The 14669-nt window shown below is 29.7% G+C and overlaps 1 protein-coding gene across 1 annotated transcript; it reads right to left on the minus strand.

Moving 5' to 3' along the window:
* Positions 1 to 6007: 6007 nt before the first annotated feature.
* LOC129303508 (pirin-like protein) lies at positions 6008 to 10246 on the minus strand. The gene is made up of 6 exons (XM_054942869.1): positions 10046 to 10246; positions 9869 to 9918; positions 9684 to 9722; positions 9542 to 9570; positions 8615 to 8781; positions 6008 to 6541 (listed from the first exon to the last, which is right to left on the minus strand). Exons 1-6 carry the CDS (start codon positions 10159 to 10161, stop codon positions 6037 to 6039), a joined length of 906 nt encoding a protein of 301 aa, XP_054798844.1. The 5' UTR covers positions 10162 to 10246; the 3' UTR covers positions 6008 to 6036.
* Positions 10247 to 14669: the final 4423 nt, after the last annotated feature.

Below are 14669 nucleotides of genomic sequence, written 5' to 3' on the forward strand. Positions count from 1 at the left end.
TCGAATAAAAAAGTATTTTTAAAAAATATATAAAATATAATAAATATTACATAATTCTTTAAATTTTAGATCATTTTATACTGAAATATGATATATTTGACTGCATTATTATTGATATTTTTAAAAAAATTAAAAATATTTATATTGTCATATTTTTATTATTTTTAATCTATAAAATATTTTAAAATAATATTTAAAATTTATTTTAATACTAATTTTTAGATTTTAAAACCCACTATTTTTTTAAAATAAATTTGAATATTTTACATCATTTAAGTATCTAAAAAAATATATTTTATAAATAAAAATAATTAATTTTAAAGTAAAAAATTAATTTTAAAAATAAAAAATGCAGGTTTTCACACCGCTCAAAGCTTAAATGAATTTGGGTTTTTCAAAAAGTTATGGCCTATTTGAGTTCTTGCTTGAATTATTAGCTCTCTAGAAAATAGTGATGTTGATTTTTTATATCATGCTGGGACATTATTCTGAGACTAGGAGGACGATGGAAGATATTTGCTATGTTATCATCTATACATTTTTCATAGTTTAACCCAATCTATATGTTAATTGGAAATTAAATATTACTATTTTCACTACCATCTGTATATTTGCTTCTTTTAGCAGGCATGTAATTGGCCAAAATCCACACTTTACTTTCTTATGTTTGGATCATAGGTTGTAATCATAGGGTATGTTGTTTTTCTTTTGCTAGCATTGACTATTGGTGGCTGTATATTAATTTTTTATTAATAAAAATTTCTTTATAAATATTAAAGATAATAAATTTTTTGTAGTTACATGTAGTGATTTCAATTTATTATAAAATCTATTATAATTTATGTAATGATACAAAATATAGGGACATTTGTTTTTGGATTGGAGGTGATTTAAAAATACCTATAATCCAAAAATATGCTCTCATTTTTATTTTTATTTTTGTTTGCTACTTAGAAAGCCTCTTATATTTAAACCGGTTCCAAGGCCAGCTTAGAAAGTCTTTTTTTTTTTTTTTAACTTGTTTAAAAAATCTTTTTGTACTAGTCTGTATCCCATTGTCAAGCCATCGCAATCCACGAGTAAAGAGTAATGGTCAGAATACACACGTTGAAAATCTCTTACATACACATTCCCTTCCTAGCCACTTTAGTCCCCTCCAAGCAGCAAACCACGACCCTGCTACCTCCAAATCAATTAAATCACATTTGTTTGTCCATACGCTAGACAACTAGCATTTGTTTAGGTTTGGTTGTGCCCCTTTACTATGCTCCATAGGCGAGGCTATCTCATTAAAATCCATCGCTATCACCCACAAATCCCACCATATTACTTGCTATGCCTTCTCACTTCCCCCCATAATTCCTCCCTCTGAGTATCTTGCAGGTTTGCATAAACGATAGAACAAATCCTCATCTCTTTACACAACCAAATATCACCCAAAGATTAAAAAAAAAAAAAAAAAAACACCTTGCCTCCACTATCACATGATACTGGAAACCCATTTTCTTCACAGCCAATAGTTATCATTGCCTACCTGCTACTACTATGGGATACCATAAGAGCTACAAGATCAAGTTTATGTACCCTACACTTCCCCTTAACCATGGAAAAGCACTTCCTACTTGCTTCTCCTCTACAATTTGAGGTAATTAGCTCCATGGATTTAAAATTAAAATAGTGACATACTATCCTTCCAAGCACTTAATACACCATACAATTTTTATAGGCCTTCACAGCCTACTACACTCTCTACTGCTACTTTCATATCAAGTCCTTTGTTTACCTCACACATCATCATCATATTAGTTGACTATACACAATCTGCTAGAACTTGTCATTTGAGCAAGTTAGATTTATTTAAATCAAGCTTAAAATATCCTACCATTTAAAAAAAGCTTATATAACCAAGCTTGACTTTAATCCCTTAAGCTTTTGAACTTATTTCGAGCTAGCCTAAATATCTAAATTGTTTAAATATTACTTATTTTATTTTTAATTATTTTATCTGATTTCAATTTTTAAGTTATTTTATTAATAACAAAAAAAAGGAAATTCAAGTATTCGGGTTAAGCCCCAATTGAGTTTTAGGCTTGGCCCAGATTTCTTTGACTTTATTCGAATGGCCCAAATATGCTAAGAGTAAAGAAAATCTTTTAAATTTCCAAACCTAACCCTAAAATTTTTCAAATTTATTTGAGTTGGCTCATTGGGTTTGGTCTAAATTACCACCTTGACAATCTACCCTCATTTAGATCCCTTCTACCCTACACCCCCATCACAACACTTTCCTATTCATAACCCTCTTTGCACCACTACCTTGTGAATCCCTATGCTTTGTGAGAAAATTGCTCCCATCATGCACTCTCTATGACTGCCCATTAGTAACCTCTTCAAAGGGAATATACTCTCCCTCCATTACAAGCTCTCATTCTTGCTCCAATATAGCAAACCTTGATCCCCCTACCATAACCTCTTCATTCCCCAACATTCGATGTTCGCTTCACGACCTTTGAACCACCTTCCATCCACCTGGTGACATTGTTAGAGGAACTTCCTTCAACCCTTCACTCTTAGTCCATTCTGTACAACATTTCTCTTTTAGATGATCGAGAATATCCCGTGATTTAGACATAGAAGACCAATACTCTCGTACTCCATCTGTCTAATTACTTCATCAACATCATACTAAGGCAATAAAGGTTGTGCGATGTCCACTTCAAGACATTCGTGCATACAATCCTCTACCATATAGGTAAGTGTAAGTATCAATCTTCAAATCCTTCCTTGTAGTAGAGCCAAAATTCTACAAAGTCTTCTTAACAAAGAATTAAAAATTGAAGTATAGAAATCTTACCCAAACAGTTGAGGATCGAATCCATCCCACTATCTTATAACCTTCAGATAAGTGTTCGAAATTACCCATAGACCCCTTGTTGGATCCTCTAAATAATCTTCATCATTCTAAAATCCAGTAAGGAAAAAACCATTCTCCACATCTGAAACAATCACCTCACCCCTCCTCCCTTACATCTGTGACAGTTTCTGGTTCATTCATAAAAGCCAAATTTGTTGAGCGCTCCATCAACTTGACCACTAACGTTCTTTCAAACGGCTCACAAAGCCTCTCATGTAGCTCTTTAAAAATTACAAAATCAGGGCACAGTGGATTCAATTTATTTATCATAATTCACTTTGTAGGCTCTTCAAACAATTCAAATCCAATATCAACAAGATCATTTGACTCTATCCCAAATATCGGACGACCATCCCCCTTACTCTCTGATTGCTCTCTCTGATACAATATCTCTATATATGACTTATGTGATCCTCCCTTGCTACAATCTCAGTGAGTCCTTCTCACTAAGAGCTCGCCCTTCGTTCATCACTTTCTTTCTACTTGGATCCGACGCATATCTCTCCTCCTTTGACACCGCCATGGCTGAACATGACAGCCCTCCAATAGTCACCAAAAAGCATTACTTGTTCATTTGACTCCTCTCAAATCTAATTTTAATTTACAAGTATGACTAATCCCGGCAAACTGACCACCGTACTGTTTAAAAAAAATTTATTTACCAAAATACTATAAATTAAAAATTGGTTTCCATGACACCAAGTTCAGTTTTTATTTTTCTGTGCCAGCACTACATGACTCGGTGTATGAGAGACTGAATTTTGTACTTTTTTTTTTTTTTATAAAAAAAGTATCTGTCAAATGTAGCAAGCATTCTTTACTGTCTTTGCATACCCCTCTCTGGTGACTACTGACTGGCCTCACCTCCTCCCATAAGCATCTCCCCCGCTTCTAGTACCGGTAATTTGACTTGACTTGATAGGCTAATTTAAATAAGCTTGAACTTGAATAGATTTAGGTTGAATATCTAATATTTTCATTATTAATAAAATAAAGTTAAAATTAGATAAAAATTAAAAATATTATTTTTTTAAATGAACATTGAAATTGATTATAAACTTGATTTTTTTGGGATTAAGTCATAATGAGTTATAATTAAGACATTGAGTTGTAATTAAGTAATAGCTTAAGAATTGAATTACAAATGAGTTAAAAGTTGAAGGGTTAAAAAATTAATTTTTTTAAAATTACAAAATATAAATGTAAATATCTAATTTTTTTATATACTATATTTTATATCTATATGTTATAATATAGGAAAAACTAATCATTTGGTACATGTTATTTTAACCTAACTGTAACTCAATTCTTAAACTTTAACTTATTATAATTCGATTTTTAAATTTTAACTCTTGCAACTTAGTTCCAATAATTTAAACCATGTAATATATTAGTCCTTATATTTTAAAAAATAAAATTACAAAATTAAAGCTATTTTACAAGTTTAATCTCTATAGAAATTAAAAAGGTTTAGTAACTTAAAATAATAGTCCTAAATATTAACATAATTTTAATATTTAATATTTTATTTTTTCACAATATAAAAACTTATATTTTAAATTATAAAAATTAAGTTAAAATAATAAAAATTTAAAACTAAATTAAGTTAAAATTATAAAAATTGACCTAAAGAGTTCATGTCAACATTATAACCACCAAATCATATATTCTTCCTTTAGTATATGCATGAGGGGCAGGGGTGCTGCTCGTGAGAGAGGAGGAGAGTTATTGAGAGGGAAAAGGGGCAGAAATTGTTAATTGGGCTGGGATAAAGTAGCAAGCATGCCTGCCACATCTGACAAGCAATTTTTTTAATTATTAGCATAAAAGTCAGTGTCATATAGGGCAAACTACAAAGTTCTTACAAAAAAACAAAAAACAAAAAAAAAAAAAAATCTGAACTTGATGTTATGGATGCCAATTTTTAATTTATACTCTCTCTATTTATTAATATAAGATATTTTTTAAGAGTTTAAATATTTAAAAATATAAGATATTTTTATTTTTAGTTTGAAAATATAAAAAAAATAAGATTAGTTTAAAAATAAATAACTATTTTATTAAAATAAGATTTGATTAAAATGCCTTCCATGTTTAAACTTTAAACAGAAGGAGTAGGAGTTTGATAAATATTTTTAAATGTGTTGTATTTTAATAAATAATTTTTTTATAGTATAGTGGTCAATTTGTCACTTTTGGGCTCATTTAAAATGGCCTGAATATTTAAATTATTAAATATTATTTTATTTTATTTTTAAAATCAATTTTAATGTTTGTTTTTTTAAAAAAATATTTTTAATTTTGATCTAATTTTAACTTTATTTTAGTAATAATAAAAATTTAAAATATTCAAATTAAACTTGTTCAAATTTAAGCTTATTTAAATTAGTCTATCAAGTTGGGTTAAATTTTTAGCATTAAAAGTAGGGAAGATGTTTGTAAGAGGGGAGGGTGAGTGATTGCAAAAGGGGGAGGAGAAGAGGTTAGGCTACCCAACGAGGGGTGCTCAAAGACACTGGGGCATGCTTGCTACGTTTGATAATATAATTTTTTAAAAAAAATTGTTGGTACAAAACTCAATCTCACACAGACTGAGTCATAGTTCTAACACAGAAAAAAAAAACTGAACTTAGTCTTATTGAAGCTAGTTTTTAATTTATAGTATCTTATAAATACTATTAAATGTGTAGTATTTTGGTAAATAAGTTTTTTTTTTCATAATATGGTGGTTAATTTGCCAACTAATCTAATTTTCTAATCATTTTCAACCACCACCTATCAGGCAACAACAACTGTTTGAATTTGTTTTTTTTTTTAATTTTATTTCGTGCCATTGTCCCATCTTAGTTGGGGACCTTGCTGATGCTTAGGCTTTTGTGGAAGAGTTCCACTGGCACATGGTTAAAAGGTGTTCGCCTTGTGTGGGATGTAATGCACTCCTAAGATTTCAGATTTTTAATTCTAAAAACAAAGTGCATACCACTTTTCCTTTCTTTTTGCATCTAATTAATAAACTTTAATTTACATTGTGAGCATCGGCAGTAACACCGTTTATTTCTTCATTCATCATTCCTTTCTAAATCAACCAATGAATTTGCAAGCTAGCTAAACAAATATATTAACTAAAAATCCAGAGTTATTGCAGCCTCAGACTTCCAATGCCTAGCTTTCTCAAACCCATTGACACAGTTCTCAAAATCATCAATGGTTTGGTCAATCTCTTCTTGAGTGTTCATCACAAAGGGTCCAAACTGAGCCACAGGCTCACCCAATGGTTGGCCTCCAACAAGCACAAACCTAAGCACCTTACTAGACTTGTTCCATACCTCTAGCCCATCTCCTGCACCAAGAAGAAGAATATGGTGCGAAGAGACAGGCTGAGATTTCATGTTGCCAAACACACCTTCTCCTTCCAAAACATAGGCAAAAGCATTCCATGACTTTGGAATTGGTTGCTGCAAGTGGGCCCCAGGTTTGAGAGAGAAATCCAAGTACATGGTTGGAGTTCTTGTTTGGATTGGAGACTTTGTTCCTAAGGCTTCTCCTGCTATGACCCGTACTTTAATCCCATCTTTCACTGCTTCTGCTATGTCCTTGCTTAACATCTCTTGATACCTTGGCTCAATCCTGAAATTAAATAGCAGTGTAAGTAACAACAGATTAATTAATTATTATACCAAAAGGAGATTAGTCTAATGATTTGGAGTTTCAAGCAAGGTTGGTTGTGGTTTAGTTTCTTAAAGTATAAGTAATAATTCCAAAATGAGATTCTTAGCTAGTTAGATTAGATATATAGGTTAAACTAATTGAAACCCACATTTGACATGCTCATGTTCGTTGGTGACTTTCTTCAGTTACGTACAACATTTGGAAGGCCATTCTTTCTAAACCTTCCTACAGCTACATGTGGAAAATTTTGGCCTAAAAAATGGAGTATTTTTTGTACCATTTTCTTAGTTTAGGTATGTTTTTTTTTAGGTCAAAAAAATTGCGTGAAACTAAATTTCAATAAGAATTATGATTTCTCAAAGTATCAGGTTTTCCATGTCTTTCTCTTGCAAGACAGCAGTGGTAAGGTTAGCTTTGAGTTCTCTTTTCATTCAGGATTTATATTATATTATTAAAAAGAAATCATTAGGGGCAAAAAAAAAAAAAAGGTAGATGGAAAGCAAAAGAATTCTCACATGTGCGCTCATGCACTTTTTAAAATTATGACTCTATCCGACATAACAGTACACTAAAAGATTTTTCCATCTATCACGAGGCACCCAAAAGCAGACAATTCTTTTTTTTTTTTGTAAAAAAAAAAAAAAAGTAGCATAGAGCAACATGTTGCAGATATTGTGGAAGTTTCCATCATGACCATGGAATATGGGGGAGAGAGGCACATATTGTTTATGGTGGCCATTTAGACCGTTATACACACTTGAATCATTTAGTGTTCCATTCAAAAGTAGGAAAGGTCCATGATGGGGAATCATGAAGATAAAGTCCTACTCCTACGAAAAATTGAAAGTGACTTTTTAAAAAAGAAAAAAGAAAAGAAAAATAAAGAAAGAAAGAAAGAAAATTTTGAATAACTCATAATTTTACTCTCTTTACTAAACAAAAATGGAATTCCTTTTTGTCTCGTTAATGGCTTGCATTATCTAAATGACCCTGTAAATAAATATAGTGATCGTCTTCATGATGATACAAAAATGTATTTCATCTGATCGTGGGGCCAAGCTGAGGTAGTATTTGACCAAGTCGGAAAGGACATTTTATTGTTCAGAAGCTGTGGACTCTTTTAATGAGATTTTATGTTCAAATCCTTTGTAGAGTGCTAGGGGATATGGAAATCAGAAATTAAAGGTGCTTGAGGACATGGATATCTCTCTTCGTAAGCATGAGTTCAATATTTCTTAACATTTTAAACTTCAAATGCATCAAGTTGATTTAAGAAGAAATTACAAGATTTAAACAGACTCAATGCAAGAAGATGCACCTATCTATAATTTTTTTTAAAAAAAATAAACTGAATTGTCTTAAATTTTATTAAACTTGTACCTGTCTCCTCTTTATATTTAAAACTCACAACATTCTCTTAATAAAATGTGAATTACATGAAAGTCCATTTTCCTCAATCACTCAATTCTCCCTCTTATTCTTAAAACATACATAAACAGTGAAACAAAAAATAAATAAATTATAAAAATCACCATTAGTTATTTTTTTTAATTTACACAATCCTATTTTTATTTTCAAGAAAATTTTTCATATTTTATAAAATAGATGACAGTTTTATATAATTAAAGGGAAATATGTCAATTTTAATCGTTATTTAAGGGGAGACTTATGTATGTTTCGAAAATAGGAAGGACCTATTTATAATTTTAACGGAACTCATTAAAAATTTGTATTGATATTGACCACATAACAATTTATGTAATTAATTTCATCAATTCAATTTTGAGAAATATAGTTAATTTAAAAATAAATAAATCAAACCAATAAAGCATGCTGAATACATAGTTTGACTTTGGTTTATTATACTTCTCTAGTATAAATTTGACTTTGGTTATTATCTACAATCATATAAGATAAGGACTTCGGTTTATTGTTGTAACTTTTTTATTGAATTAAAAAACAAAAACAGAGCTTGGCCAAAGAAAAAAAAAAAAAAACAGAGACAGAGGGAGAAGGATAATCTGGACATACATTTTCTCATTGGAAGCAAGATTGATCCAAAGCTGAAGACCTTTTTGAATTCCTTGAGCTGCAGGCATCTCAGAGTGAACTATCCCTCTCCCTGCAGTCATCCACTGCAAGTCACCTGCTTCAATAGTTCCTTTGTGCCCTTCAAAATCCTCATGTGTTATAGCTCCCTGATCATACAATCAAAGTTACACTCACCTTAAACCATGCTTAACATAGACTATTATATATATTTCTAATATTTAAAACATACTCAACGCAAACTACTATGCAACTTTGATGATAAATTTTGGGAGTTCATGAATTGTTACTTTGAACAGTTTGAATTTAAAATTTTTATTTTATATTTTTAAAATGAAAAAATCATCGTTTAAAATGATGGATAATCTCCATTTTAAATTCTATATCTTAAAATTATCATTTATCAAAAATTTTAAAATAAAATAATATTTAATCTGGACCGTTGAATTTTAATCTAGACAATCTAGATTTATATATGCTGCTCAACCATTTCCTATTTTTGGAAGTAGCACTTGTAAATTAGTGAACTCTCTGTATTGACTTCTATTATTTATATAAAGTAAAATATGCTATATTATAATAAAAGTACAAATGACTTTGATTCCGAAATATGAGCATGTATTAACCAATTTTTTTGTATTATAATGCATGGCATGGGTGACTTTTATTATACTCCATACATGGAGAACTAAAACAAAAGTTACTATTATTTTAAGGTTATTTTTGAATTACGTGTGAATTATTTTACTAATGTTCTGCAATATTATTTCAAGGGACTTATTAGTCTAGTTAACAATATAAGAAGGTTACAACAGAAGTATGAAATTTCAAAGGAAAATCAAAGAAAGCGCGTGAGCTGTTTGAAAACTGAGATAACTGAATCAAATGAAACTGTCAAATTTTCTGTACCTGCAACATGTATGTGACCGTCTCAAATCCTGTTTCGAAGAAGAAGGAGCGTCGTTGAGTCATCAACAGATTAGCAGTTAGACCATATAATATTTGTTTGAAGATTAAACGAAAATGGCCAAGAAAGAGCCAAATTTCAAACCTCTATGCGGATGATCAGGGAAGCCAGAAGGAGCAGAAACTGCATAATTCAACAACAAATAACAATTACTTTCTCAGAAAACGAAGCAATCGACCTCTTTGAGTAATAGTCACAAACAGGTTGTGTTCTCTTTCGCTTTCCAGAAAACAGAACCAAAATTACTGGGTTAACATTCATTCACACACCTGAGAATTCATCCAGCACCAGGAAAGGATCAAAGTACTTAAGCTCAAACCTGAATACGAATACATCAAGAAAGAACCAGTCTCAGTTCGAATTCCTCAATCGTCAAGAAATTAATTCCAGATCAAGAAAAAAATTTGAACGACAGAAAAATTCGGCATTATATTCTTTATGATTACCGTCCGATGCTTCTTCTAACAACGGCGCCAACACCTTCACGCTGAGGCCTGGCCAAGAATTTCCTCGCCACAAGACGTGATTCCATCGTTGAACTGCAAATTTCTTGCTCAGGCATTACGACAGAGAGGTTCGAAACTTCAAATCAAATTAAGCCAAACTAAAAACTTCCCGTGGAGTGCGGAAAACGTGAGGGAAAACAGAGAGAAACTGAAACGTATATATAGGGAAGGAAGAAGGTGACGATTCTTTTTTTTTTTTTTTAATCTTTTTTGTTAGGAAGGTCAACACGACGGAGTTGGCTCACAAATAACTTCAAAAAAAAAAAAAAAGACGCACATGGGAAGAGTAAGAATTTGGGTGAGGTCAAGCCGTCGAGGGGTTCGTACATCAGCATCACGTTATGATGATGAAGGGGTAAAGGCAATTGCAATCTGAACCGTTAAATATCTTCCACGTGTCATCTTGTTGTTAAATGACATGTTATGACTTATATGGTCATATATCATTGTACATCAGCGTACTTGTGAAGCCTAGGAAAAAATCTTTCATTAGAGAAAAAAAAAAAAAGGCCTAAAGAAAAACCCCAATCCTATTTCAGTCACGGGGTTTTGAAACCCGAAAAATATTCTTCCGTATTATTTTATAAAATATTTTTAGATATACGTATCAATAATTTTATTAAAAATATTTTAAAATTTTATTATTTTCAAAAACAAAAATATAAATATTTTAAAATAACCTTTATTTAATATAAATATTAAAAATAAATAATATACTAACAAAATAATATTAAAAATATCAATAATATAAATTTATTTTTTTAAGGCATCTTTTTTTTTTATTGAATGGGGAAAACGCCCGAACAAAGCCAGGCAAAACTTTTTCTTTTTTTATTTCTAGAGAAATATTTGCTTTGTACTCTATTGTTTTGCATCCACTCTACATTCGCTGCTAACTATATCTTTTTTCACAAAAAAAAAAAAATATTCTTTCAATAACTAGATTATATATCGGTGCCATTTACAGCAATATTATAAGTGTTAATTTACCAGTACAGCAATACTACAAGTTAGTAGAAGTTAAATATTGAGTAATCATTAACTTGATCATCTTATGAAAAAATAATAATATTTAACATATGTAAAATAAAATTGTATAAACACTTATAAATAAATAACTACAACAGTATAATACTGAGAGCAATGGGCAAATGTTTCTTAATTTTTTTTTTTTTTGGGGTAGGGGACAATTATCTAATAATGCCCACTAACCCCACCTATCCACAGTGACATTTTATAGGGGACAATTATTCATGTCCTCCTTGTTACAGGAGGAGTGCCGGTGCCACTATGGCACAAGGCCATGGGCATCTCCCAACTAATTAAATTACTACATACACAATAATTGAGATTTGTTTTATTTTCACCGGGCTTATTTTGTGACACATTTCATCCTAGATTAACTGCCATGCATGTAACCTACCTATAAATACTATAACTTTCTTCTCATGTGCTTAAGAATGCAGGGGATTCAAGATGATTTAGTTGAAACTAAGAGTGGAGGTATTACAAAACATCAATATCATCATATAAATGATCAAACGTATAATAAGTTGCAACTATTTATAAATCCTCCCCACATTACAATTTGTGTTTGAATTTTATAAATTATATTTATTTTTTATTTTATAAGTGTGTATAATATATACTTTACTATAATATTTTAATTATAGCTATTTTTATAAAATTATAAAAGGAGTAGTTATAAATTATCAAATAATAAATGTTTTAGCATTTGATCAAAAAAAAATTGTTACTCCTTTCGTTAAAAAATGTAAGGTATTTTTTGAGAAGTTGGATATTAAAAAATGTAAGGCATTTTTAGTTTTTCGAAATATAATCATTTTCTTTTTTTTTTTTCAAAAGTGCTCTTATTGATGATGACTTTATATTTATTGTAGGTGTATAATAGGGGTAAATATGAAAAGATAGAGTTAGTTTGAAAGTAGGTAATCATTTTATTGAGAAGTGATATTCGATTAAAAATGCTTTATTTTTTTAAATGGAGGGAGTATGAAATAATAGACTCAAGAATTTTATTTTGGAATAGAAATTCAAGATATGGGATCACATATATAAATATTTAAAATGTATGGTCATTGTTATTTAATTAAACTTAATTAAAATGATCTATTTGGAATTGATGAAGTTTTAAGTCTCATGGAAATAATTGATATGAAATTAAATGTAGAGAGACTGAGGTAATATTTATAATTTATAATTTACTGATAAGCTAAAATATAATATTACAAATTAAGTCTTTGAATAGAAGTATTTTTCTTCCGATTGGACATGACAAAAAATTAATTCTTTAAACCCCTCTTAGAAAACTACTAGAAAGTTTTCAATAAATTTATATAGGAAAAATTTATCTTTTAGTCATTCAACTTTTAACTCACTTATAACTCAGTTCTTGAATTATGACTCACTGCAACTCAATCTCTTAACTATAACTCGTTGCATCTTAGTCCCTCAACTTTTAATTCACATATAATTCGGTCCTTATTTTTTAATTTTTTTAAAAAACTTCTTATCAAATAAGAGGGATAAAAGAAATGCTTATATATTATTCTAAAATACTCTTATCTTGCTCTTTGATATAAGATATAAGCTAACATGAAAAAAGAGAATTAAAAAAAGTTGAGGGACTAAATTATAAGTGATTCAAAAGTTGAGAGACTGAGTCATAGGCGAGTCATAATTGAGGGACTGAGTTACAAGTGGTTTAAAAGTTGAAGGATTAAAAGATTAATTTTTCATATATATATATATATATACACACACACACACATTTTTCACATCTAATTTCTTCCATTCCTCTTAATTGATATTGGACTAATGGACTTTATTCATTTTTATAGTTTAAGTATAAATTTGATTAATTAGAAACAATCATTTCAACGTGTTCTATAGGCATAAGAGATAATCATATACTCTCTCTGTTAAAAAATATACGAAATTTTTAACTGAATATCTGCTTTCCAATAAAATAGTTATTTACTTTAAAATTAACCCTATCTTTTTATATATGGATAATCCCTATTAAATACCATATAATAAATATAAAGCTATTTATTAATAAGGGCACTTTAAAAAAATAATAATTATATTTCAAAAGGTTAAAAATATATTATATTTTTAATCATCCAACATTTTAAAAAATATTTTATATTTTTTTAACTTAGGGAGCATATCGATTTTTTATTGACAGCTCTCATAGTAAGTAATCCACTCATCATCATCATGTGAGGATAATTCAGATTTTTTTTTCCCCTTAAAAAACAGAGAGCTTGTAAGAATGACATAGGGATGACGAATTTTGGAAAGAACAGGTAAGAATGACACAACAATGACGAATTTTAATTTGAAAGTCGGTGGTCCAATTCAACAGCTGAGAAAATTCCAGAGGGCTTCAACGATGCTTCCAAGTTCATCCAACAAATTGACAACGAGGCGACGTTCTGTTAAGTAATAGTATTAAGTAAAAGCAAGAGTTAATATATATGACAAATTTCTAAAAAGATTCCCACAGTAAAAGAGCAAAGCTGTGTAGTCAATTTAAATATCTTCTAATTTTTTTCCAAAATTTGCCTCACTTTACTTTTTCTGCTTCCACATGTTTCCCTTTTCCCAACCTCCTTAGGGTTTGGTTTTCAGTTGAAAAAAATTTCACTTTCCTCTCCTGCATGTAAAATCTACTGTCTTCAATTTTCTCAAAGCTACTAATCATCTCATAAGGTCATTAAAAAAAATATTTTTATTTATCAACTTCTTTAAGTTGCATTGTTAAAGCCCAATTAATCATCTATTTATTTACTGCAACTTTTAGTACTTTTAGAGATTTAATCTCAATATTTTATTTAGTTTGATCATTTTCTATTTGTCTATGTTATAGTCTCAATTTTATTTATCGCCAAACAAAAAAGTTGCATATGTGCGCAATTTCTTTTTTCCTTATTTTGTTCTTCATTAGTTAATTTATAATTTTATTACTCATTATTGATTTACACCTACTCCATATTATAGGATCACACACATTCAGCCTTATATTCAGCCCAACTTTTACCTTTAGTTAGTTGAAGTTTATAATAGTTTTCCTGAAGGATTTTTAAATCCTTTAAGATCACAGTGAAAACTTCACTCAAGTTATTACTTATTTAATGAATATGATTCTTGAGGAACTTTTAAGTTCCTATAAGATTAGACTTGTAAAATAGGTTCTTTACTTTTGGTAAGGACAACCTGAGAGCCTTTATCCTTTAAGATAGAACCACCCTAAACATGCATATTAGTCTACTTTTACTTTTGCATGACCATTCGTAACCTTTACAACAATCAATTCTTCTTTGAACAAGAGCTTAATTCTATTAAATCTCAACTTGACTTCCTTGCAAATAGATCGAGATAAACACACCCATCAACTTTTTATTGAAAACATTACCAAGACCTTAGTTGACCTTACTAAAAAGCTTGATAGAATATATCGAAATCTTATGGCATTTCAGCATGACTTTGAATGCAAAAATTAGAAATTATGGGATGCCTTTCAAGAACTAACAAGACA

The sequence above is a fragment of the Prosopis cineraria genome, unplaced genomic scaffold (genome assembly GCF_029017545.1).
Source record: "Prosopis cineraria cultivar Desert tree isolate PC_DT_omini unplaced genomic scaffold, ASM2901754v1 PC2, whole genome shotgun sequence".
Lineage (NCBI taxonomy): Eukaryota > Viridiplantae > Streptophyta > Magnoliopsida > Fabales > Fabaceae > Prosopis > Prosopis cineraria.